We start from the raw sequence: 26,960 nt of genomic DNA on the forward strand, positions 1-26,960 counted from the left end.
CTTTTACTTACTGTTAGGGTTAGTGTGTATTTAGTATGTGTGTGTGTGTGTGTGTGTGTCTCAAGACTGATGGTGTGTGTGTGTGTGTGTGTGTGTGTGTCTTAAGACTGATTGTGTGTGTGTGTGTGTGTGTGTGCGTGCGTGTGTGTGTGTGAGTGAGAGAGTGTGTCTCAGACTGATGGTGTGTGTGAGTGTGTGTGTGTGAGTGTGAGTGTGTGAGTGTGTGTGTGTGTGTGTGTGTGTGTGTGTGTCAGCTGAGGTCGGGCTCCTACAGTGAGTCAGATGGCGTGTGGTGTGACCTTTAACATCCCTCCTCCTCCTCCTCCTCTTCCTCCTTGAGACGGACAGATTTCTGGAAGATCCGTCTGTGGATGCTGAAGAGAGGAAGCAGCACAAACTTCTCTCTGCATGTTGAAGGATTGTGAGAATGAACGCAAGAGTTACTAGAACAGAACAGAACAGAACACATTACAGCGCTCAGACTCAAACTACACCTGTCTGTTACTCTTCAGAAATGAGGTTACTGCTTATATCACGTGATTTGATTTCTCCTTCACTCTTTATATGGAGAGATTTAATAGTGAAAATAGTATGACATGCGTTAAGTAAAAAAAACTTAAATTAATTTAATAAGTAAATAAAAATAAAAGCAGGAAACATGATTAATAATATCAACAAATAAAACTAAATAACAGCAAAAGTACACAATAAAATCTAATCAAAAGTTCATAAAATTTGCAACCAACAAATCTGACAAAAAGAAGTAAGAAAATGAAAAGCAGCACATAATATTTAAAAACGACGAGCAGGTGTGTGTGTGTGTGTGTGTGTGTGTGTGTGTGTGTGTGTGAGAGGGGGGCTGTTGTTGTGGGTGTTTTTGAGAGCTATTGTTTTTTCTGTGAGATCTAGAGTCTCAGAGGATGTGCGCGAGTCTAAATCTCTTTTGGTGTAATATTATTTATCTTATTACTTTGGACTTAATAAACATTTCATAGTAATGTTTACCTCATGTTGTGACCTACACGGATATTTTCATTATAAGTCGAGAGAAAGCGTTATTTGATTTTCTGTCTGTGGGTGAATAAAGTTGATCATGTTCATCATGCTGACTGAAGAAATGTGATGAGAAAACATCAGATGTTGCGTGCTGATGATTCAGTGTTTAATTCCCTGTAATCGGAGCTCTGCGTTATTAATTCGTGACATTATCAACTCAAACTGTTGCGTTTTTTAAAAACAATTTACAAATATAGGTTTCTGACAGGAATTATGACACATTTTACATCTTTCGAAATAAAAAAAAGGTCTATTTGTATGTATTCAGTTTAAATCTGTAATACCAAAACACAGTGCAAATACAATAAAACAATGTGTATTGTGAAAAGCACTTTGCAAATAAACTGACTAAAAAATAAAACAAAGAATAATGCAAGTGCAAATGGACTTAACAAATAATAAAAACGAATCTAATAAAATTAAAATTTGGACAAGAAACTGTAAAAATGTACAATGAAATTAAACAAAAATGAATTAAAGGCGTAAAAAACAAGAAGATTTATGCTTGTTCTGAAATATGAACTGTGCAACAGGAAATGATGATTACTTTACAATAACTGTATGAATTTTTACATATTAATATTTTCATATGATTCAGCCTTCAGGAGCCTCGATGACATCATGAGTTTCTGTGGTGATGTGGGCGTGGTCTTCAGCGAGGACACGCCTCGTCCTCCAGTGCCGGGTGAGGAGGGCTGTGAGGGCGGGGTCTACAGCAGTAAGACTGCTTCTCATTGGTCGGAGGCTCCGGTGGCCTCGGTGCGCCGCTCTGATGTGGATCTGGGGTTCGAGCCCGAGGGCAGCGCGCCGCCGGACGGTCCGTACGAGCCCTGGGCCGAGACGCTGCTCACGCTGCTGGAGGACCGCGACGGCACGGCTCTGTTCCTGCGCTTCCTGCAGACGCTGGGCTGCGCGCCGCTGCTGGAGTTCTGGTTCGCCTGCAGCGGCTTTCAGAAGGTTCCCGAGGATGCCACGGAGCGCCGGCTTAAACTGGCCAGAGCCATGTACCGCTGCTATCTGTGTGACGGAGTCGTGTCCCGCAGGATCACAGCCGAGACCAGGTGCGGCATACGGGACAGCATCCAGCAGCTGCGGCTAGACTCCGCCCTGTTTGTGCAGGCGCATGCGCAGGTGCAGGCGGTGCTACAGGACCGTCTGTTCCCGCTGTTCCTCCGGTCAGACCTGTATCTGGAACACACTCAGACTGCTGACCCCTCACCAGAGACACGGTTAGCAGGACACCAGACCACGCCCTCTCAGGGGGAGGGGCCTGAGAAAGAGACCCTCCCTCCCCACAGCGCAGCCAATCAGAAGCGTCCAGGCAATCAGGAGTGCAGGTGAGACAGAAGTGAGATGCTGAGAGATGACCTCCACGCTGTCGTCATGTCCACTGACGTGTTTCCCTCGACAGGCAGCGGCGTCACGCGTGTCATCGACACCAGCGAACACCAGAGAGACACACACACCTGCCACACACACCGGTGAGTGAAACGAATGTGAGAATAAATGATTAAATGAATAAAACATGTTATTGAATTTTAAGAACATCTTTGTGTTCACTGTAAGCCTTCTGCCTGACCAGACGTGTGTGGCTGATCTCAGGAAACAGGTGTGTGTGTGTGTGTGTGTGTGTGTGTGTGACAGGGGAAGATGACGCCACACACCTTTGCAGCGGAGCTGATGAGACGACTGCAGGAGCTGCAGACACAAACACAAAGCCCTGCAGCGCTGAGACACACGGTGAGTTACCATCACAGAATTAAAGAGCTCATCACATGCATTTTCAGATCTTTGTATTTTGTTTATGGAGTTTATATTATAAAGCTTAAAATGTTTACCCGGAATTGTTCAATCACTGGATCTTCCAGTGAAGCGTCAGTCTTCTCTCTGGTGACGTATGCAGGGCTTCAGTCATTCAGTGCTGTTCATCTCGACATCACTTCCTGTTACTTCATCACACTGGACACTGCAAGGATTTAAACACAATGCATTGTGTGATGCTGTATTTATGTGATGCACATTGTGGCAAAAGCAGTGTACACATACTGGAGTAGTGCTGGGTGCAGCCTGTGTGAGTAATCGCATCATTTCCTGTTCTGACAGGAAGAAGAGACAGACACCAGTGCCACTACTGCATTCTCATCGTGCCATTCACTAAAGATGCTGGAGAGGGACTGCACACGGTCAGACACACGTGACGTTACTGTGAAGAGCATCGAGACGAGTCCTGCACACACACACCAGTCAGTGTTCACATTCACTGCAGATTACACCAGTACTTCACACAAAACACCTGGAGAATCTGATGAACTGTGCTCAGCCTCAGTTCATCTGAGATCAGGATGAGTGTGTTTCTTCATCAGGTTTGTAGAAATGTAGCACTGCATCAGTGTCTCAGCAATGGATGCTCTGCAGTGAATGGGTGCCGTCAGAATGAGAGTCCAAACAGCTGATAAAAACATCACAATGTTTTTTAACTCAAATACATAGAGTCTATAATCCATAATAACACTTCCTCCAGTGAAAAGTGTTCTGGTGTGAATCAGGAGAGAAATCTGCACAGATCAAGCAGCGTTTAAACACCTCTAAACAAATATGTGTCTGGATTTTGATGTGAGAGACAACAGCAGATGCACTTTTTCACTGGAGGAAGTGTTATTATGATTATGGACTCTATGTATTTGAGTTAAAAACATCTTAATGCTGGATGTGTTTCATCTTTGTCTTCTCCAGATGTTCACTGATGGACTGGAGTGCTGTGGATTACTTGTGGATTATTGTGATGTTTTTATCAGCTGTTTGGACTCTCATTCTGACGGCACCCATTCACTGCAGAGCATCCATTGCTGAGACACTGATGCAGTGCTACATTTCTACAAATCTGATGAAGAAACAAACTCATCCTGATCTCTGAGGGTCTCTGTGTGTCTGCAGGTGTGTGACGGTGGTGTATTGTTATGATGGAGAGGTGATCCCGTACAGGACGTGTGTTCAGGGGGTCTCCGCAGTCACTCTCGGTCTCTTTAAGTCTCTGCTGACGCGCAGGGGGTCGTTCAGGTGAGACGCTCGCTCTCATCAGCGCAGGAGTCAATGCCTTCCTCTGGATGAGGGATCTGTCTCATCTGTCTCTCGCTCCAGCAGGTTCTTCTTCAAGAGAGCGAGCGCTGAGTTCGACTGCGGAGCGGTTCATGAGGAGATCCGAGAGGACGACGCCGTCCTGCCCACGTTTGACCACAAAATCATGGCCAGAGTGGAGAGAATGACCGAGTGGACCAACACTTCAAAACAACGACCGCAAACCTCTGAACACAAGCACTGTTCTGAACAAAGTCTGTCTGTTTGAACTCAATATGAGGTTGAGTTTAGTGAAGATTTTACAGTCTGCTGCTTTTGAATAAACAGTCATTCATTTGTGTGCTTTGATGATAGTTTCTTCACAATATCACCCTACAGTCATATTACAGTATTATCCACAAATAAACTGAATAAATACATTAACATTCTTATTATGGTTCAGCTAGTTGCTAATCTCTAATCTCATTTTAATTTAATTTAACTTGAAATACTAAAATAACTAAAACTGATATTTTATTTTTAAATACTATATTAATATAATTTGAACAAAATAAACTAATAGAAATGACAAAAATGTCTTAATTTATAAAACTTTATAAAAAAAAATATATATATATATATAAAAATAAAAACGAATTCAAAATATGAACTGTTTTTTAAGTGTTTATATTTTATTTGATGATTGTTACTGATTTATGATGGTGTTTTTGTGAACCTGCGTGTGTTTCTCACCTCAGAGATCTCTTCTTACTCTCTACGAATCATCTGTGTATTCTGCTCTGGAGTGTTGCTTCCATACACTGTTATTATCATTAAGAAATATTATGATATATTTTTTATGAATTATATACACTGTCGTTGAAAAGTTTAGGATCAGTAAGATCCAGTCCCAGACTCAAACACTGTTTTAACTGAAAGAAACTCACATGGACTGATCTTAAAATCTGTCAGTGCCATTGATCAGAAGTGTTTTTATCTAAGGCACATTTATAAAAGCCACTTAAATGTCCCAGTTGAACTATGGCCTAGTCCTGGTGTAACCCAAGCCCTGTCTGTGAAACCAGGCCATAATGTGTTTTAAGAGGACTAGCTATATTAGTTTAGTTATGGTAATGGTTCTGGGTCATTAACACATTCCTGAGGTGTGGTTAATAAAGCGTGGTGTTAAAGAAGTTAAAAATAAAGGGTCATAAAGCCTGATTATGAGCCATCTTCATTGTAAAATGGAATATTTTTCCATTTAAACTGTGGCAAAAAAGAACTAAAAGGAAATGAAAAATGGTGAAACCCTTGCAGGAATTGGTGGCCGTTGAGAAACTGTGGGTCACATTCACATGTGTATATACTGACTTAACATCTTGATGTTAGAAAAGGTTCATGGAAATATTTTTGACTGATAATGTGTGTCAGAGGATGCTGCGTTATTCATCATGTTTATGTGCTTGTGGTTAGCGTAAGTTATTTTGTCTGGTGTGTTAATTTGAAGTAGTACTGGAGATGTGTATTTGTGCAGATGGAAGTATGTGGAGGTGAGCTGGGAATGTCTCATACACTTCTGCAGACTTTTTAAAATACATTTTATTTCATATTTCCATAGAATGTCTCATTTGCATATCATTTTCTTAAAGGTTGATCTCATTTTTTGTTCTCTCAATCAAAATAAACTCCCTAAATCTGAATCTCATGGCATTATTGTTTGCGGTGTCTCAGTCGACAGCAGAATCTGTCTGATATTCACTACAAGTAAAGTTACTGAACCTCTCAGTCTGAAAGACCCCCAGAATCCTCCTCTTCACTGAAGACTAGAGACTACGTCTGCTCTTCTATTTTAAAAGACCAATTAGAGCTTCTCCTCGGACTGAGAGAGAAGCGAGCAGCAGAGCTGCTTCACGATGTGTTGTTGTTACAGATATCTTCTGAGAGGAAAAGCTTCCGAGGCTTGAACTGGAGTTTGATGGGGTCCTTGGGAGCCAGGAGACCGCTGATGCCGAGCTCCAGAGGAACCTGTGAAGAGCAAGAGAAGGTGAGCGTGAACGAAGGAATCTCCTGTGAGATGGTGAGGAGGATCCGTCTGCTCACCTGAGTCTCGTCACACACGGAGACGTCGAACCTCTGCAGGATCTCCACGATGGCCAGCTTCATGCTCACCTGAGCAAACCTCATCCCGATGCAGTTCCTGGGCCCCAGACCGAAGGGCATGAACATGTAGGGGTCCACTGACTCCTTGTTGCCTTTAGTGAACCTGAGAATGAGGCAAGAGTCACTTCTGCTCATTACAGGAATCTGTACAGACAGCTACTCTAAAGAACCAATGATTTTGAGCTTTTAGTAGAAAAATTCATGTTTTTGTGCTGTTGGACTGTTCATTTAATCAAAACTCTTGATTGTTTTTGTGTCAGAAAGCTTGTTTGTTCTACGTTGTGTTCATAGCTTTAAATAGACTGCATTGCTGCCTAACCCTAACAGACTCGGAGGATGAGTGAAACCTCTGGGGTTTGAAGCTCTCCGGGTCGCTCCAGTAATCCGGGTCTCTGTGGAGGGCGAAGGTCGGGATCATCACCACCACGTCTTTAGGGACGAGGAGGCCGTTGATGTCCACCGTTTTCTTACAGACGCGCTCGAGTCGAGCAACAATGGGGAACAGCCGCAGAGACTCGTTCAGCGCCGCGTCTAGGTAGTCCATGTTCATGACGCCTTCATAGTCCACCGGAGCCTTCAACACAGTGGAGTCAGCGGTTAAAGTCTCAGACTCATCAGACTGATCCCAGTGAGACGGTTTCATTGAAGTTCTACCTCATTAGGGAAGGTCTGGTCGATCTCCTCCTGCAGTTTCTTCATGGCCTCTGGGTTGGTTGCCAGATTGTAGAAGAAGAAGGACAGAGTGCTGCTGCTGGTCTCGTAGCCGCCGAAGATGAAGATCATGGACTGTGAGAGGATCTCGTGGTCGCTCAGACCTGCGTGGGACACGCTGTGAGGAACGTTTCTTCAAATAGTGTTTGATATGGGTTTTGCTGGGTTTGATGTTTGGCTGTGATGTGTTAAAAAGGGACCAACCCAGCGGTTGGGTTGTTTTGACCCAGCGGTTGGGTTATTTTGACCAGAGGTGGGTAGTCCAGGGGTCAGAAAGTAAAAGTCCTGCCATATTTTTGCTCCATCCATGAACTCAGCAGCTGATTTCACCAGAGGAGGAACCAAGTCATTCCTTTCACATCACAAACAAGTCTCAAGTCAAATCCCAAGTCCTCAAAGAGTTAAAGTTAATGAGATAATTAAGTGACTAATTAAATGATGATTGTGCATTAATGATGAACACATGCTGTTATTGGAAATTACAGAGGATCAGATGTTGATGTTTTATTGGTTAAAATGATGCCACCATCATGGAGATCAGTGTTTGATTTAGTTGTGCTCTTGACCCTTGACTTGTTGCGCTAGATCTCTCTCTCTGTAGAAATGCATGGGGTGTTTTACAATGATGAGATATTTGCTGTTTATATGTGATGAAACAAGCCTCATGAAATGGCCTGATTTCATTTAAAATAACTTACTTCCATTTTCATGTTCAGGTTTTGCATTAAGAACTATGTGAAACTACAGAACACTGTTGTTCTAAAATATATAGTGAATTAATAAAAAAAAAAGTATATGTGTGTGTGTGTATATATGTGTGTGTATATATACATATAATACACCAAAAAAAAAACAAACTACTATACTATTTAGACACAGAGAGACATCAAGAACCAGTATACCAATCTCAACAATGGTGACAATCAACAAAATGCTTCATGATGCAATGAATGCTGGGTAACACCATAGTAAAAACTCCCATCATGCACTGCAGTATGAAAAATTATTGTCACCACTCTTGAGGATAGTATGATAAATGTTCATGGCTAAATTCCTGAGCTGACATAGCTTTTTTTTTATTCAATATTGACACATTAAGGTGGCATTTGTTTAATAGTTTTTTTTTTTTAGTTATACAGTACCTGAACAATAAACCAAAGAGAGAGACCGCTTTATGATGTTTATTTACCATGAGTTATTAGCAGAAATCACAAGTTACTCTGCTACTTCAAGCTTTTGATTCAGCAATGCACAAATGTTTGCTGTGAAACAATATTGCAATTGCTTAGAAACCAACTACTTTGAGTTATTAAAAGGGGTCAAGAGACTAATTAAAGCAAACCTTGACCACAGTTATGGTGGCATCTTGTGTGCTTTTAAAAAAAAGAAATAAATCAGTATATTTCATCCAAGGCTGTGCCTGGAGTCAGTTGTAGTTCTTGTGTTTCTCTTTTCTTCTGTTAAGTTGATTGTTAACAGCAGGTGTTCATCACTAATGCACAATCTTCATTTAATTAGTCACTTAATTATCTCATTAACTTTAACTCTTTGAGGACTTGGGATCTGACTCGAGACTCGTTTGTGATGTGAAAGGAATGACTTGGTTCTCCTCTGGTTAGAAAAAAACAGCTTGCTGAGTTCATGGGTGGAATAAGCATATGACAGGGCTTTTACTTTCTGACCCCTGGACTTTATACCTCTGCCAACTGCTGAGTCAAAACAACCCCAACTGTTGGGTTGGTCCCTTTTTAACCCCAGCGTTGGGTTATATTTAACCCAGCATTTTTTAGAGTGTACAAGATCTTAACTCTCTAAGATGCTTCACCTTTCTCTGTGTGTTCCTCGCTGCTTCCATGCTCAGTTTTCCCTTCTGTCTGAGAATCAACCATCAGCTGCAGGAAGTCCACTCGCTTCTGCAGGAAGATGCATGCGATTATATTTACGCTCATGCATTTGGAGGATGCTTTCATTCAAAGCCACTTACACTGAATCAAACGTATGTATTTTGATCAGTTAATGCATTCCCTGGGAATCGAACCCATGACCTTGGCGTTGTTCGTGTGAAGTGTTTGTCGTACCTTCTTGTGGTCGCTGGCCACTCTTTCAGACTTGATCTTCTTTAAGGCAGCGTAGAAGAAATCGGTCACAGATGTCGGGAAAAAGGCGAAATCCATTTTCTCCAGGACAGGAGTGATGAAAGGAAATAAAGCTGGTGAAGAAATCGAAAAGGGTCTTAAAGAACAGTCTGTTCACAAAGTGTGCTACACTTGAACTGACAGGACTAGTGTTTACCGCTGATCAGGAACACAGGGTTCAGCAAGTCAAACTTCAGCATTTTCTTGATGTTGGTCACAAAAGGATCTTTGGGGTTGTTGAGAGAGTCGATGTCGACGCTGAACGCCGTGCTGGTCACCACATCCATACTGTACGCCCCGAAGAACCTGCACACATGTGGACATGCAAAAGGGGCTATTACAGGCTAAATGTAAACAATTTAGCCTGTTATAGCATACTATACAGAAACTGAATAAAGTAATGTTAACCACTGCATAGACTTCACCATATAATTTATTAAACATAAATTGATTCATAACAAAGTTTTATGACATCCAGTAAAGAGCAGTGATTAATTCTCTCATTTGGTTAACATTAATGACAGACAGCAGCAGGTTTATACAGTAGGATGCTGTCACGTGATGCACAGACACTGACTAGCGTGCGATTACTTTTCAAACTGTTGACTTTCACTAAAGACATAACTGACAGTGTTTCGTGAAAACTCACGAGACAGACATTTTGACACATACAAAGCTCAAAGTAGCCTAGATTTGTCCATGTTCCACTCCGTCTCGGATCGCGGACACAGAAAGTGCTTGAGAAACAGTGTCTCTCCGCAGCTCAGTGTGAACTTAACTAGTTTTAGTCTCGAGCAAGAGCTGCAGGAGTGTGTATGACAGTCACGTTACACGGTTTGACTGGTTTGGATGTTACACAGAAAGGGTGACAGCGCCCCCCAATTAAAAGAAAGGAACATTCATGTGTTCATAACCGCTGGCCAACATTAAACACGAAACTAAAACTAAATACTTTTTGAGATCTGGGGCCCCTGGTGTTTTGGGGGCCCTACTCAGCATGCTCTGCGCAGAAGGAGGATCGGCTCTGGCTACATGTCAGTAAAACTTTCACAACAGTGCACTTGTACTAATTTTTTGTAAATTTGTAAAGTCGAAAATGAAACCATAGTTAAATAAAATAACTTGTTTTCCATTCTGGCATTTATGTGCCTTTTTCACACTGCACGTGGAGATTCAAACGAGAACGGGTTTTTTCCCTTTTCCTTTGCACAGAGGTCAATTAAGGTATGATAAAACCTGCAATTAATTTACTTTGGCAGCTAATAGAATGTTAAACATTCACTGTTTACTTTTCCAGAGTTCATTGATTAAATAAAATTCAGTGAAATTTGACTAAACTTTGAACTGTGTAGTTATCTCATCCATGAGTATACAGTGATGGAGAACAAGCTTTTGTGGTGTTGAGAACCAGAACCCAGCTGACTGAGCAATAAAGCTATAGTGAGCCCCTTTATTAAAATACCTGCAGGTGAGGAATAATACAGCAATCGCCATATTTACTCAGTATTACTTGATCTAATTCACAACTATCTCAGTTACATTGAAGCACAGATTAATTACTTAAACTAAAACAGTCCAGTACTTTATAATCCAACATTTTATATATTGAAGTAATGAAGATTTCTGTGCCTCCCCTGTGAAAGCATCCTGTCTCCACCGCTGCCTGGGAGCTTATAAAACATTATTTTTGAGGTATTTGAACACCTTTGCTCTGGTAATAAATGACAGTGATACTATGTCAGCTCTGTTCTTCTCTATCCAGATATCGAGAGGCTATGTGTGATATTATGTGAGACTCTCGAGTGTGCGACTCACTCTTTAATATCCACGGCTTCTCCTCGCGTCGCTGTCTTCTCCAGATTATCAACCAGACTGTGAGAGTGAGTCTTCATGATGCCAAACATCTAGAGCGAGGAACGGCAGTATATCATCATCCTCATGATTACACACAGGTGACAGTGATATTTTAATATCAAACACACACTTCCTCCTCAGCATGAATCATTCTGTAGTTCAAATGAGTAATTTTACATCTTGAGCTGAACTCTTGCCAGTACTGTAATAATATTACTGCTTTCATGTAATAACTAGCCACATTAACTGATAGAATCTATTATAACCTAAGAAGGATACAGATAAAGATAACAGAATAAAGCATCAGTGAGCTCAGCTCCAGTCTGGGTTTCTCTCTCCGATGACTGCAGGTTTGTCTGAGGGATCAGATGAGAGAGGACATGTCTGTGTGAGTGACTCCAGACTCACGCACCTCCTTTAACCTCCCGCTGGTGAAGGAGGGCGAGAGGACGCTGCGGATCCTCCTCCAGTCGTCGTCTTCAACGATGGACACGGCGTCGTACAGCGGCCCGTTCAGACCGAAGTTCTGCCGGTTCAGAGGACAAACGGAGATAAAACGACGACACAAGCACTTACACACATTGATCCAGCAGCCTGAAAACATTCAAATGATTCATATTTATTATTATTTGAACTGAAAGGATTGCATTTTCTGCTGAAATGCCCCTGTGTTTTGTAAAGCGCCAAAGTGGACATGGTGATTGAAAAAAATTGCTTGCATTTTCTTGCTTTGTGAGCAAATATAACTTAATATAACCTCCCATCTCATTTGTTTGACCATCACCCTGGTCCATCATTCTGTGTTCTCAGTAGATCAAATCAGTATTTGATGAGGCTGATTTAGTTTCAGAGGATGATTTTACCCTTCTGTTGGTGAAGAGAGAGTGGCATTCCTTAACCAGGATGGTTTTGATGATGGATTGGTCCATGATGCACAGAACGGGCTGCCTCGCATCATAGATACTGCCAGAAACACAAACAATACTGACATTCAATTCAGAAGAATCATTCACTTCATTATATGCATGACTTCACCAGAATTTGCACAATTGATTCACTTTCAGTATCTCATAATGACCATCATCCTCTGCTCTGATTCTTCATTCCTGATCTCATAAAGACAGTGTTAAACCTTCAAACATGTTTGTCATTTCATTTCAAACTGACATTCACATCTGAATCAGTTCTGTTTCATTTCTGTGGAGTTCATCTGTTAGTCTCACACTCACCCCCCAGACTCGTCCATACTTCTTCAAACACTCCACATCAAATTTATGAAACCCCTGAAAGAGCAGAGACAGATGTGTTCACGTTTAGACACATTCAGAGACAAATGCAAAGAGTCCTCAGTGACACACTCAGAAGACTGTGAAAAGTAATGAAGCTAAAGTAGAGACACCCAGGTACAGGTTCGATTCATTTATTAAAGCGAGCGGATCTTCAAACCTGCGCTACGAGTCGAGATGGTCTGACAGAGAACAGAGAGATCAAAACGTCCAAATTAAACACAATATCAGATTCATAACTCACCTTTCTATATTCCAGCATCGTTCCGAAGAATGGAAGGGGTTTGGGACCCGGGATGCCCAGCTTCTTGAAGAAACCGTGAGGCCAGGATCCATATCTGGAAATGACATCAGAACCATATGAATAACAGCTTAGACTCTTCTCAGAACTAGTTCCAGAAATAGAACTAATTACTGGGTTTAACAGGGTGTCTCAGGTCACTTACACATACAGAAGCATCACAGACAGCATGAGCAGAGCCCATGTTTCAGCGGAGAAGAACAGAACGTAGCTCATGGTGTCTGCTCCGGACGTTCAGACTACAAGCACTGCAGCTTTATTCTGCTCTCAGATTACACATTAACCAGTGGAGAAGACTCTGTCGAACCTCTGAACACAAACACAGCTCACGCTGACCTCTGAGCACACTCACGGCAGCACCATCAGAGCCCTTACATAATCAGCCAAAGACTAGACGGACAGCATAGTCATCTAAAGACTGCTCAGAACTGCTGAGACTGAGTTACATCACACCGTACAGTAGTGAGGCTGATTACTCGTTGTTTAGCTGCACGTTGGGCACACTATAGTCATGGACAAAAGTTTTGGCAGTGACATAAATTTTGTGTTTTGAAGTTTGCTGCTTCAGTTTTTTAGATTATTTTCCCACATGTTTCTATGGTATACTGAAAAACAATAAGCATATAAGTTTAAAAGGCTTTTATTGGCAAAAAAATCAAAAAGTGAATATTAACAGTGTTGACCCTTGTTCTTCATAACCTCTGCGATCCGCTCTGGTATGCTGGATATTAGCTTCTGAGTCAAATCCTGACTGATGGCGATCCATTATTGTCTTAGTTCTCAGAGTTGATCACAGTTTGTGGGCTTCTGCTTGTCCACTTGCCTTCTGAGGACTGACCAAAGGTTCTCTATGGGATTGAGATCCGGGGAGTTGCCTGGCCACAGATCCAAAATTTCAATGTAATGATCTCTGAGCCACTTCTTTATCACTCTTGCTTTGTGACGTGGTGCTCCATCATGCTGGAAAATGCACAGATCATCACCAATTTGCTCATGGATTGTTGGAAGAAGGACGTTTTGATACCATTCCTTATTCCTGGCAGTGTTTTTGGGCAGAATTATGGGAGACCCACTCTCTTGGTTGAAAAGCAACCCCACACATGGATGGTCTCGGGATGCTTCACTGTTGGCACAACACAGGACTCATGGCAGCGTTCACCTTTTCTTCTCTGAACAATCGATTTTCCAGATGTCCCAAACAACTGGAAGGGAGCTTCATCCTTTAACATGCATCTGATCACTCTACACAATAATCTAGAAACAGTGTGAATGAACCTCACAACAGCTGAAGCAGCAAACTTTGCAAAACACAATTCATGTCACTGCCAAAACTTTTGGCCACGACTGTAGTTCTGTCATGGTCTTAACATAGTGGCTATGTTTGTGCAGCTGGATATTGTGTTAATTCTCTGTTCTAGTCAGAACTCCTGCTTTAAACCAGGTGTTTTATTTTTTTTCTTATTATTTAAATTTTTATATCACTTTCCCTCGAATATGAGGGATAATCTATTTGATGGCTCTGAGTAATAGTTTGCTCTGGACAGCACTGAACGGAGAACGAACAGAGTCTCGTGTTTCTCCTCAGCAGAAATGTGTCTTCCTCACTCTTACTCTGTATGAAACTATTGACTCATTTATTTTTTCTCCCGAGGAATTGCAAACAAAGTTCTCAGCATTTCTTCCTAATCTAGCTGTCTAATAAACCTTGTATTGTATATTACGACTATTGTTTGGCTCTTTGACTGATTGTTTTTGTTCCTCTATTGTGTATTATTCCTCCATGATTGTGTAAATGTAAATGTCACTAGCACGTAAATGTATCGCATCGTGTTAATATAATGACTATCATGTAAATATAAATATAATTATGTAAAGGTAGTGCGGATCGCTGTGCCACACTGTGTGTGTGTTCATGAGCACTAATATTTTACACTGTTCAGCCGATTATTACTTAATGAATATCCGCCTTATTTTACCACACAGAAGTACGCTATTTCCTGTGAATGGACGGACACTAAAGATCTCTGATAAGACTTTTACACACACGAGATGAATGAACACTAACTCAACACAAACTCAACACTAACTCAACACTAACTCAACACAAACTCAACACAAACTCAACACTAACTCAACACTTATTTAACACTAACGCAACACTAACTCAACACTAACTCAACACTAACTCAACACTAACTCAACACTAACTCAACACAAACTCAACACAAACTCAACACTAACTCAACACTAACGCAACACTAACTCAACAAACTCAACACTAACTCAACACAAACTCAACACTAACTCAACACTAACTCAACACACTCAACACTAACGCAACACTAACTGAACTCTAAATTAACTCTAAATAAACTCAAAACTAACTCAACACTAACTCAACACACTCAACACTCAACACTAACGCAACACTAACTCAACACAAACTCAACACTAACGCAACACTAACTCAACACAAACTCTCACTAATGCAACACAAACTCAACTCTAACTCTACACAAACTCAACACTAACTCAACACAAACTCAACACAAACTCAACATAAACTCAACTCTAACTCTACACAAACTCAACACTAACTCAACACAAACTCAACACTAACTCAACACTAACTCAACACAAACTCAACACTAACTCAACACAAACTCAACACTAACTCAACACAAACTCAACACTAACTCAACACTAACTCAACACAAACTCAACACAAACTCAACACTAACTCAACACAAACTCAACACTAACGCAACACTAACGCAACACTAACTCAACACAAACTCAACACTAATGCAACACAAACTCAACACTAACTCAACACTAACTCAACACAAACTCAACACTAACGCAACACTAACGCAACACAAAACTATATCTCAACACTAACTCAACACTAACTAAATAATAACTAAATAAAAACTAATGAATAATGAAATAAAAACTAACTCAACAAACTCAACACAAACTCAAACACAAACTCAAGACAAACTCAACACAAACTCAACACTAACTCAACACAAACTCAACACTAACTCAACACAAACTAAACACTAACTCAACACTAACTCAACACAAACTCAACACTAACTCAACACTAACTCAACACAAACTCAACACTAACTAAACACAAACTCAACACAAACTCAACACTAACTCAACACAAACTCAACACAAACTCAACACTAACTCTACACAAACTCAACACTAACTCAACACTAACTCAACACAAACTCAACACAAACTCAACACAAACTCAACACTAACTCAACACAAACTCAACACTAACTCAAACAAACTCAACACTAACTCAAGACAAACTCTACACAAACTCAACACTAACTCAACACTAACTCAACACAAACTCAACACAAACTCAACACTAACTCAACACAAACTCAACACAAACTCAACACAAACTCAACACTAACTCTACACAAACTCAACACTAACTCTACACAAACTCAACACTAACTCAACACTAACTCAACACAAACTCAACACTAACTCAACACAAACTCAACACAAACTCAACACAAACTCAAGACAAACTCAACACCAAACTCAACACTAACGCAACACAAACTCAACACTAACTCAACTCTAACTCAACACTAACTCAACACAAACTCAACACAAACTCAACACTAACCTCAACACTAACTCAACACAAAACTCAACACAAACTCAAAACAAAACTCAACACTAACTCAACACAAACTCAAAACACTAACTCAACACAAACTCAAACAAACTCAACACAAAACTCAAACTAACGCAACACAAACTCAACACAACTCAACACAAACTCAACACTAACTGAACACTAACTCAACACTGGATGAGAGGATTCTGTACACAAACTCAACACTAACTCAACACAAACTCAACACAAACCAAACACAAACTCAACACACAAACTCAACACTAACTCAACACAAACTCAACACAAACTCAACACTAACTCAACATAAACTCAACTCTAACTCTACACAAACTCAACACTAACTCAACACAAACTCAACACTAACTCAACACAAACTCAACACTAACTCACACACAAACTCAACACAAACTCAACACTAACGCAACACACAAACTCAACACAAACTCAACACTAACTCAACACAAACTCAACACAAACTAAACACTAACTCAACACTAACTCAACACTAACTCAACACAAACTCAACACTAACTCAACACAAACTCAACACTAACTCAACACACCATTTACGTGTGTTCCAGTGCATGTGGGTGTCGAGGGAAATTAAGCAGAAGACAGAAAATATAGATATAAAAATACCACTTAGTAAATCAGAAATGAAAGTGAACATTAAAGATAATATTAATAAGATGTGGCAGGATACGTGGGCTCAGGAGGAGAGGATTCAGAAGTGATTGTGAACACGTGCAGTAATCTGAGACGGCTGACGAAACTATCCTAACACCACTGAGAATACACCGTGTAATAACACACACAGGATTATCAATACACTGTGGAGGAGTGGAAGGTGTAAAACATGTACTCTTAATAAGCAGGACATACTCTGAAAAAGGAAAGCGCTAGAGAGGGCATCGCATAATGGATTGAGCTTATATATAGATCAATATATAATTAAGGCTGTCATGACTTTTCTGAAAGAAACTCAGCTTGTAAGGATTTATTATATATACACACACACACACACACAGAGTAGACTTTAAAAGTTTTTATTCCAGTGAGTTCACACTTCAGTCCTGCAGATGGCGGTGATGTACTTCGTTTGCAAACCGCCAAATAAAAACCGCAGAAGAAGAAGGCGTCTCGCTTCCTCCCGGGCAGCAGGGGGCGCTGCGAGCGTCGGATCCGCGCGGAAGAGGCACGGCTTCATCGCTCTCTCCGCTGGTGCGTCCTGTCTCTGTTTAATCTCTCTATTTCGTTCTGTATGCTTGACGGATTTCTCTCTGACTGTAGTGCTTTAGTGACATTAGAAGAAGCTTTTCCCGCTGTTTGGTGCTGGACGGGTTCTGGAGAAACGAGCGGAAGTCTGAGGAGATCACATGTAGTTCCTCTCACATCAACTCTTTAAATCCGGGGACTGAGCGCGAGAGCCGGGCTAGGTGTCACGCGGACGCGCGCGCGTTCTCCAGCAGAGACAATCTAACGTTACTAATTCTGTTCTCTTAATATCAGCTGCTGAACACAATTAGCCCACATTTAGACTGCGACGAAGGTCACTTTTAACCCAAAGGGTGAACTCTGCTCCCACACAGGGATGTTTTCATCCACAGATGTCACGTGATAGTTTCAGCTAATAATCACTGTTAATATTTGCTTTTAAAATTAGCCGACGTCTTCGCGTTGGCGGCCGTAATCATTTAAACATATTCCCACATCGTGTTTTTAATTGGCTGCTGTGGAGTAGTTAGCACTAGTTAGTTAGCACTAGTTAGGTCGCACTCGGTTAACTCTGAGGGTCTGCTGGAGATCTGTTCGTCATCGCGACGCACGCACGCGGAGGACAGGCGTCTGTACTTCACTACTGCCGCATGTGTGGTTCTTGAACGAATCTTTAATATGACTCGAGAAGAACGAGTCGTTCACTCGCGCATGCGCAGCACTCTGTGGTACCTGTACAGGAAATAGTTCACCTGTTATGCGGTCTGAGCCGGAAAGAGAATTGATCAGTTCCTCCATCACGTGACGTGACAGCGTTGGCTAGAGAAATTAGTTACGTGATGCACCTCTGGTCTCAAATTGTTGCTTTTAATTTCTTTAATGTTGGTACTTTTTCCCATAACACTGAATGTGGTAATAAAGAGTTAGTTATGCTTTAAATTTTGTTCATATGATGTCGAAATCACTTTATTTTTTTACAGTATAGAACTGTAGTGTTGTTCAGGATTCATGAACAGAAGAACATCAGTGTATTTCTAATAAAATCTAAGAGAACAATGAGTATAAAAAGATATTGTGTGTTTTTTGTGGAGAATATGTGCATTTTGTGGAGAGGAGGATTTTCATCTGGCTCTAACATCTGAGAGAGTGAGTGAGTGAGTGAGAGAGTGTGTGTGTGGTGGAGTGAGTGAGAGAGAGAGAGAGAGAGAGAGAGAGAGAGTGAGGTGAGTGAGTGAGGTGAGTGAGTGAGTGAGAGAGAGAGAGAGATAGAGGAGAGAGAGAGTGAGTGAGAGAGAGAGAGAGAGAGCGGTGAGGGAGGGAGAGTGGGGGAGAGAGAGAGAGAGAGGAGAAGAGGAGAGAGGAGAGGGAGTGAGGGAGAGAGAGAGTGAGGGAGAGGTGAGAGAGGAGAGGGGAGGGAGAGAGTGAGAGACGGGAGAGAGTGAGGGAGAGGGGAGAGGAGAGAGGGAGGGGAGAGAGAGAGAGAGAGAGGAGAAGAGAGAGGATGAGGGTGAGGGAGCGGGAGAGGAGAGGAGAGAGAGTGGAGAGAGAGGGGGAGAGAGAGAGAGATGGGAGAGTGAGTGAGGGAGTGAGAGAGGAGAGAGAGAGGGGAGAGAGAGAGAGGGAGAGAGGGAGGAGAGAGAGAGAGAGGGAGAGAGAGAGAGAGAGTGAGTGAGAGTGGAGAGAGGAGAGAGAGAGAGAGAGAGAGTGAGTGAGAAGAGGTGAGTGAGGAGGGAGAGAGAGAGAGAGAGTGAGTGAGAGGAGAGAGAGAGAGAGCGAGGGGGAGGAGAGAGAGAAGGAGTGAGGGGAGAGAGAGAGAGGGAGAGAGGGAGAGAGAGAGAGAGAGAGGGAGAGAGAGTGAGTGAGAGAGAGAGAGTGAGAGAGAGAGAGAAGTGAAGTGAGAGAGAGAGGAGAGTGAGAGGAGTGAGAGAGAGGGAGGAGTGAGAGAGGTGAGAGAGAGAGAGAGAGAGAGTGAGAGAGAGGAGAGGGAGAGAGAGGGGAGGAGAGTTAGAAGAGAGAGAGAGTGAGAGAGTGAGTAAGAGAGAGAGAGAGAGAGTGAGTGAGAGAGAGAGCGAGAGAGTGAGTGAGAGAGAGAGAGGAGAGAGAGAGAGAGTAGAGAGTGAGGGAGGGAGAGTGAGAGGGAGAGAGAGAGAGAGGGAGGAGTGAGAGAGAGGGAGTGAGAGGAGAGGGAGAAGATGAGTGAGTGAGTGAGAGGAGAGAGAAGGAGAGTGAGGGAGTGAGGGAGAGAGAGAGAGTGAGAGAGAGAGAGAAGAGAGAGAGGTGAGTGAGGGGAGAGAGAGAGAGGAGAGTGAGTGAGGGAGAGGGACAGAGAGAGGCGAGTGAGTGGAGGAGAGAGAGAGAGAGAGGGAGTGAGGGAGACAGCGAGAGAGAGAGTGAGGGAGGAGAGAGAGAGAGAGAGAGTGAGAGAGTTGAGAGTGAGGAGAGAGAGAGGAGAGTGAGTGAGAGAGGGGAGAGAGGAGAGAAGAGGGGAGAGAGACAGAGGAGAGAGAGAGAGAGTGAGAGAGAGAGAGAAAGTGAGTGAGGGAGAGGAGATGGAGAGAGAGAGAGAGAGAGAGGAGGGAGAGGAGAGTGAGGGAGAGAGAGCTGAGTGAGGAGAGAGAGAGAGAGAGAGTGAGGTGAGGAGGAGAGAAGAGAGAGAGTGAGGAGAGGAGAGAGAGAGAGAGAGGAGGGAGAGAGAGAGAGAGAGTGAGGGAGAGAGAGGGCGAGAGAGAGAGAGGGGAGGGGGGAGAGAGGAGAGAGAGTGAGAGTGAGTGAGGAGAGAGAGAGGGCGAGAGAGAGTGAGGAGAGGGAGAGAGGGAGAGTGAGAGATTGGAATTAGTGCAGACTTAACTTGGCCTTGCTGATGTAGGATGACGTCCATGATTCAGAGGGAGGGAGAGAGAGAGAGAGAGAGAGAGTGAGTGAGGGAGAGAGAGAGAGTGAGTGAGGGAGAGAGAGAGAGTGAGTGAGGGAGAGAGACAGAGAGAGAGAGAGTGAGTGAGTGAGGGAGAGAGAGTGAGGGAGGGAGAGAGAGAGAGAGAGAGTGAGTGAGGGAGAGAGACAGAGAGAGAGAGAGTGAGTGAGTGAGTGAGAGAGAGTGAGGGAGGGAGAGAGAGAGAGAGAAGGTAAATGTGAATATGCAGTACAGCACCAGCAGCATCCCCAAAGATCCCCAAATTTACTTTTAAATTCATCTACATTAAGATCTAATATTCATAAGAAATTTCTAACACAAATAAACACTCTCCGATTATGGAAATAAATGTTGTCTTACAAATTAGATTTTTTTTGGAGCCCAAACAAGTCATCTTAAACAAAACGTAGACGTGGCTTTGCGTTGTAACTCACAATGATTTCATCATAATCCAAAGACCCAGTAATCTCACGCTCGTGAGAAAGAACGACGAGGTGCTTTAGGCGAGAAGTTGCCATTGATGACCGAATTGAGTCGGCTTTGCAGTCCTTTTGTGGCAAAGACACTGCACTCAAAAAGTTTCCCAAAGGTGACTAACAAAAAAACAAACCTCTTCGTTTGGATCTGTTGTAGAAGACCCTGTGATGGCTGTGGCTACTTCCAGTGCATTCAGCAAGTAATTCTAAAATACAGTCAAATAAAATTAGCACCTTGCTTACAGATCCTGATTTAGAGCTCCATCGAATGTCAATGTTCAAGCTCAAGACACTGTCGACTTGGATGAAGTTGTGTCGGATGCTTCCCGTCATGAATGCATGTAAAGAATTCAGTGTATCAGAAAATGTGCTTACTTGAATGGAAACTTTTGATGCTGATGCCAGAACCAAATTTAGGCGATGAGAACTACAGTGCACGTGAACTGCACGGGGGAAGTCTGAACTCTAAAAAGTTGTCTTGGTTCAAGGCATCTTCAGTAATTATTTTGTTATGAAACTTCTTGTACGTGTTTAAGTGATTAGTATTGTCACATATGCATTTTTTCTGCTTTCCCACTTTTTTTTTATGTCTGTTCTGATTGGGTGGGCAGTGGCCCTTGTGTAGCCTCGCCCCTGGTGTGAACTATACTTTTATAACATATGACACTTTATAAACATTAGAAACAGTGTACATACTTTTGAATTGTTGTTTATTGTTTATTTTTGTGCCAAAAAAGCTTTATAGCAAAGAGGATAACTATTCCAAAATAAATTAAAACAATAATAAAAAAATAAATAATTAAAAATGAAATTAAAATTAAAAGGTACTAAAGCCACAGAGTCTAATAACCTTAACAAATTAACTTTAAAGGTACAATATATAAAAAAAAAAAACTAAATATTGCACAACAAGCTTGGCTTTTTTTAATAAATAAAAATGAATAAGCTTTAAAATAAATAACAGTTTTGTGCCAAAAAAAAATAAAGCTTTATATCAAAGAGCATAACTATTCCCAAATTAATTTTAAAACATTTAAATAAAAAAAAAAAATGAAAATTAAAAGATACTAAAGCTACAGCAAGGTCTTAGAAGAGGTCCTCAGGCGTCAGACTCTCCGAAAACACGGCCCCTGCACTGGCAGTGTTCTCCTCCTCACTCCGAGCGGCTGTAATCCTCTTTACTGTCTCTTCTGCTGCCTGGTGACTGACGGACGCTCGGGTCAGGCGAGTAGCATCAGCGGTCCTTCAGCTGGACCACTGGTTAAACTGTTGTGTGACCCAAGCACGTTATATTTCTAAGTGAATCACTTTAACTCCAGTTTTATTTCCGTTGAAGCTGAACTTATAATCTTATCATAACTAACATTAATCATTCAAATTCAAATATTTGCTTTTACTTTGTCGTCATGTCCTTTTTGACCAATCTTCATATTTTAGACCAATATGTGAAGTCTGCCTCGGAAAAGCAATTATTAAACCAGCAAACTCAAAATTGGAGTAAAAATGAACAAACTAGGCTATAAATACTTTGTATTGTAGGCTCGGATTATTATATTATTATATAGCTGTTTGTTTACTGATAGACAGTCAAAAAGACAAATTAATCCATATTTTATTTATAACAGGGTTTTATTTATTTATTAAATAACAGATCCTCAAGAAACAGTAATAAAAACATAGTGACATAGTAATAGCGTGTGGGGGTGTCACGTGATGAAGGAACGACTCAAACCTGAAGACTTGTCAGAGAAGAGAGGTGAGCTAATCATAGACTGAAGAACCAGGTGAACACCGAATGAAGCTTTTCTGTTTATTAAAGCATTATAGCTTTGAATTGTTTGTAGTGTGATCATCGTTTGCGTAATAGTAGATGTGTTGGGGAAGTAACACGTAACATTTTAATTACATTTTGCTAAAATGAACAAAATGACTCGAAAAAAAGATTTCTTCTGAGTGGATGGCCAGTGCTCTGGTGTCTCAATCCCGTCGTGTGATGATGCTTAATCCACGCATGCACACTGGAGGCGGATAAAGTGTGTCACTCTGTAGGGAATATTTAAAAACAAATGTAGGTATTAAAGTGTTTTTAAAACATTTAAAAGGCCAGTAAATTTCTCTTTTTGTAGAATGTTTTAAATTGAAATATCTATTTTACACGTAAAACCCATTTATTTAACCTGATTGACAGATACTTCCATGATTTATCAGTTTAACAGTTTTACAGTATCCCTGCTGAATCTTTCAAACACCCTTTGAGCATCATTTCAGTAAAGTATCATTTTCAGCTGAATAAGTATAATTTAGTTTTTATTGAAATTTTAAAGTTCTATTAATGTTGTTTTTGTCAATTTTAATAGTTTTTGAAAAAAATGTATATAAAGTTTTTTTTTTTTTATAAAAGAAATGTTGGATTGGAAACAAGCCAAGTAATTGGAATAAAGTAAGTTAATTTTTTTAATTAAAGAAGTTAAAGAAGTGTATTTTGAAGGTTTTCGTTCTAGCGCTGGGTGGGAGGGCAGATGCCACTGATAAAATTATTTTATGTTGAATATAAAAATGTACCATATATGTATTAGCTAATGTGAATGCTGAATCATCTGTGTGTTTTTCAGCGCTATCATGGTGAGGACGTACAAGAGGAAGACGACCCGCGCGAGCACGGCTCCTGACACCATGCTGAAGGCCGTGCGGCAGGTGCTGGTGTTCAAGAAGACCATCCGCGGCGCGGCAGAAGAGTTCGGCATCAACTACCGCACGCTCGCCCGCTACTGCACCAAGATCCCGCGCGAGGAGGTGGAGGGAGGCGCGGAGCACCCCAGCTGCACCGTGGGCTTCATCGGCGCGCGGCAGGTCTTCAGTCCCGAGCTGGAGGCAGAACTCGTCGCCTACGTTCTACTGGCGTCTGACGTTTATTACACGCTCCCGCCGCGAGCGATACGCAAACTGGCCTTCCAGCTGGCCAAGAGCCACCAGCTGCACACGCCGCCCTCCTGGAGGGACAACAAACAGGCCAGCAGCGACTGGTTCACCAGCTTCCTCAAGAGACACCCGCTGCTGTCCATCACCAGTCCAGCGAGCGTCTCCAGCAGGAGTCAGGTCCAGCTGTTTTACAGTAAGCTGAAGACTCTGACGGAGCGCCACGGTTTCAGACCCGAGGACATCTGGATCATGGAGGAGATGGGAATCACCACGGCCCAGCGGCCGGACCGAGTGCTGACCAGGAGAGGCCTGAGACAGACGTCTCCTGACCGCGGCCCCCTCGTGAGCGTGGCCTGCGTCGTCTCCGCCGCCGGGCACGTGATGCCGCCCTATTTTGTGTTCCCTCGGGTGCAGTTCAGGGAGCACTTCCTCAGCGGGGCGCCTGCGGGAAGCTCCGGCGGAGCCCATCTGAGCGGATGGATGAGGGAGGAGCAGTTCCTCCACTTCTTACAGCATTTCACACGACAGACCGCATGCACCGCGGAGAGACCCTGCCTGCTGCTGCTGGACAGCCACGCCGCGCACCTGTCCATCGAGGGCCTGAACTTCAGCAGAGCCAGCGGCGTGGTGTCTCTGTGCTTCCCGCCGCACTGCTCCCAGCAGCTGGAGCGCTCGGTGTACGGCCCGTTCAAGAAGAGCGTCAACACAGCCATCGACGGCTGGATGCATGGCAGTCCCGGGAGGAGCATCACCATCCATCACGTCCCGGGAATCGTCTCCTCCGCGCTGCCGCTGGCGGCTACACCGGACAACATCAGCGCAGCGTTCACAGCCTGCGGGATCTTCCCTCTCAACCCAAACCAGCCGGGGTTGGTGCCGGACGCTCCCGGCGGTTCAGACTCGAGCGGCGGTGCGGCCCAGTGTTCGGCTGACCCGGCGACAGCAGGACGAGACTCTGAGCGAGCGGACGACACACAGGAGAAGGACTGCTGCCGTCTCGACTGGCTCTCCTGTGATTACACCGCTGCAGACACCTGCAAATAACACACAGCAGGACTGTTCTTCAGTAGTAACTCCAGACGCGGTTCACCAGAATCTCTCTTTGCTCTCACACGTCCTACAGTTCAGAACCATCCATGTTTCAGTGTTTCTGATACGTTCTCCACTGTTGCTGTTTAATGAATTGCTTTTGTGTAAATAGTAATCAAATAAGACATTTTAAATGCATAAATCATGGAAGATTTTTTTTTGATACTAGATTCTAGATGTTTTTATCTGCTCTGTGTCATTAAACAGCAGCTACGGCTGTGACAACATGCCCCGCTATAGGTCACCGCTGTGTTTCTGTGTCTTGGGCAATAACTGAATATGTTCCCAGATGTTTTTTGTGTATGACTAAAATTCCCCGGTGTGAGAAATGTTCATCTGTGAATATTATGTATGGGATGATATTCCTGTCACAAAAACTGAATACAAAGAGCTGCAGCTCAATACATTTTTCTAAAGGAAGTGTTTTCTGCTCATCAAGGATGATTTATTTGATCAAAAATACATTAAAAATAGTGAAATATTACATTTTAAAAACTGTTTTCTGTGTGAATCTCTGTTAAACTGTAATGTATTTCTGTGATCACAGCTGTATTTTCAGCATCATTACTCCAGTCTTCAGTGTCACATGATCTTCAGAAATCAGAATAATATGATGATTTGCTGCTCAAGAAACATTTCTGATTATTATCAAGCATTTTTCCAATTTTATATATATATATATGCATAATAATAATATGTTAATAATATTTATATATCAGAAAAGAAGTAATTTTCTTTATTAACAGCTCTGTTGTGTGTAGTTCTGCTGTCACTTTGAGTTTGATCAGATAAATGTGTTTCAGTAATCACGGTGTGTTTGTCGGGATGTGGAGCAGGTTTTGGGTGCGTGAGACTGATGGGACAGAAGCTCAGGATTCAGTCTGGAGCGTCAGAGATCAGAGACACACAGGACTCAGAGCTCAGCCTCACTTTACTCTGTTATGAACGTGGATTTGCGCAGCTTGTCAGGGAACAACGTCTCTGTGTAGAGATTCACCGCTGATTACAGAACCGCATTTACTGACCAGATATCGTGCATCCCTAGCTCTTTTCTTATCAGCAGTAATGCACAATATTACATGTTTTCATGCGAGTAGAGCTGTATGCTTGAGAAACCAGGCTGATTATATTGATCTGATTACTCTTGTCCCTGACTGAACCTGGAGAAAGTGTTTGTGTCTGCAAAAGATGATGTTCTCAGAATATGATCACTAATAAATTCTGCTTTCAACACATTTATTACACGTTATTTTGAGAAGATAGTTTGGATATCTGGAGTGAGTATTGCTGTTCATAACTATTCTAGGTGATTTAGTGAAATAAATAAAGTTATATTACAGTGTATTTCTGATTTGTTCGTCAGCCAGGTTAACATTCAGCTTATAATCGAAGATTGGTTTTGTTTTCTAAATGTAACTGTCCGGGTATTGCGTCACTGTAGCTGAACGTGGTTGTTGTTTTTATTTTATTTTATGTATTATTTTTTTTATATAAATTTTTATTATTTATTTATTTATTTATTATGATTGTGGTTGGTTTGTTCGACGGAAAGAAGTCGCGATGACGTCAGAGATTGCCCGAAGTTCCGTGAGTTTAAACGTTCGTTAGAACCGAAAAGACGCCGGACGTTAAAAAGCCTCAAAACGGATCATATTTGACGGTAAGTTCGGTTATCAGCCGTTATTAATATCGTATCATGTTGTTATAAGATGTTGTTCTGTGTATTTATACGATCTGAAACGGACGCCATGAAATGAAGAGAAAGTAAACAACGGAATCAGTATGATTTCTGAAATCACTTCACATTTTCTAATCTGTACCGAAGTTATGTCCATCAAAAGCGCTGAAGCTACGTTTAGATGATGTCACTTGTTCTCTGTAAAGTTAGAAGAGAAAATAGTTTATTAGGCTTTCAGCGCTCCAGGGTTGACTCGACGTGGATGACCTTTCGAGGATAATAATACATTTTATTTGTAATGCGCTTTTCTTAAACCCAAAGCGCTACAGTAATAAAGTAATAAATAAAATAAAACAAAAACACCAAAAGCAATACAACAATTCATTAGAGAAAGACAGTCTTAAATAAATGTGTCTTAATCAACTTTTTAAAAAGA

At 42.0% G+C, this 26,960-nt stretch overlaps 4 protein-coding genes across 6 annotated transcripts in view; 3 read left to right on the plus strand and 1 right to left on the minus strand.

The window, feature by feature from the left end:
* The window catches only part of eri2 (ERI1 exoribonuclease family member 2), a 95,436-nt gene that overhangs the window by 13,127 nt on the left and 55,349 nt on the right, over nucleotides 1–26,960 (plus strand). The gene's annotated exons all lie outside the window — the stretch shown is intronic.
* On the plus strand, nucleotides 1,496–4,579 carry LOC109081395 (axin-1-like). Its single transcript, XM_019096382.2, has 6 exons — nucleotides 1,496–2,393; nucleotides 2,468–2,537; nucleotides 2,701–2,796; nucleotides 3,160–3,299; nucleotides 3,991–4,113; nucleotides 4,198–4,579. Exons 1-6 carry the CDS (start codon nucleotides 1,618–1,620, stop codon nucleotides 4,397–4,399), a joined length of 1,407 nt encoding a protein of 468 aa, XP_018951927.2. The 5' UTR covers nucleotides 1,496–1,617; the 3' UTR covers nucleotides 4,400–4,579.
* Nucleotides 5,692–12,848, minus strand: LOC109081406 (cytochrome P450 3A30-like). Its single transcript, XM_019096393.2, has 13 exons — nucleotides 12,703–12,848; nucleotides 12,501–12,594; nucleotides 12,201–12,253; nucleotides 11,834–11,933; nucleotides 11,383–11,496; nucleotides 10,932–11,020; nucleotides 9,274–9,422; nucleotides 9,060–9,190; nucleotides 8,807–8,894; nucleotides 6,925–7,085; nucleotides 6,618–6,844; nucleotides 6,211–6,373; nucleotides 5,692–6,135 (listed from the first exon to the last, which is right to left on the minus strand). The coding sequence occupies exons 1-13, from the start codon at nucleotides 12,771–12,773 to the stop codon at nucleotides 6,019–6,021; spliced, it is 1,557 nt and encodes a 518-aa protein (XP_018951938.1). The 5' UTR covers nucleotides 12,774–12,848; the 3' UTR covers nucleotides 5,692–6,018.
* LOC109081396 lies at nucleotides 17,338–25,328 on the plus strand. 3 transcript variants are annotated; one of them, XM_042765880.1, is made up of 2 exons: nucleotides 17,338–17,457; nucleotides 23,451–25,328. In XM_042765880.1, the coding sequence occupies exon 2, from the start codon at nucleotides 23,458–23,460 to the stop codon at nucleotides 24,799–24,801; it is 1,344 nt and encodes a 447-aa protein (XP_042621814.1). In that variant the 5' UTR covers nucleotides 17,338–17,457; nucleotides 23,451–23,457; the 3' UTR covers nucleotides 24,802–25,328. The 3 variants fall into 3 exon arrangements, with proteins under 3 accessions (XP_042621814.1, XP_042621819.1, XP_042621830.1); XM_042765885.1 differs by lacking the exon at nucleotides 17,338–17,457 and adding an exon at nucleotides 21,814–22,594; XM_042765896.1 differs by lacking the exon at nucleotides 17,338–17,457 and adding an exon at nucleotides 22,631–22,906.

This window comes from Cyprinus carpio, chromosome A1, assembly GCF_018340385.1.
Source record: "Cyprinus carpio isolate SPL01 chromosome A1, ASM1834038v1, whole genome shotgun sequence".
NCBI classification, from domain to species: Eukaryota; Metazoa; Chordata; class Actinopteri; order Cypriniformes; family Cyprinidae; genus Cyprinus; species Cyprinus carpio.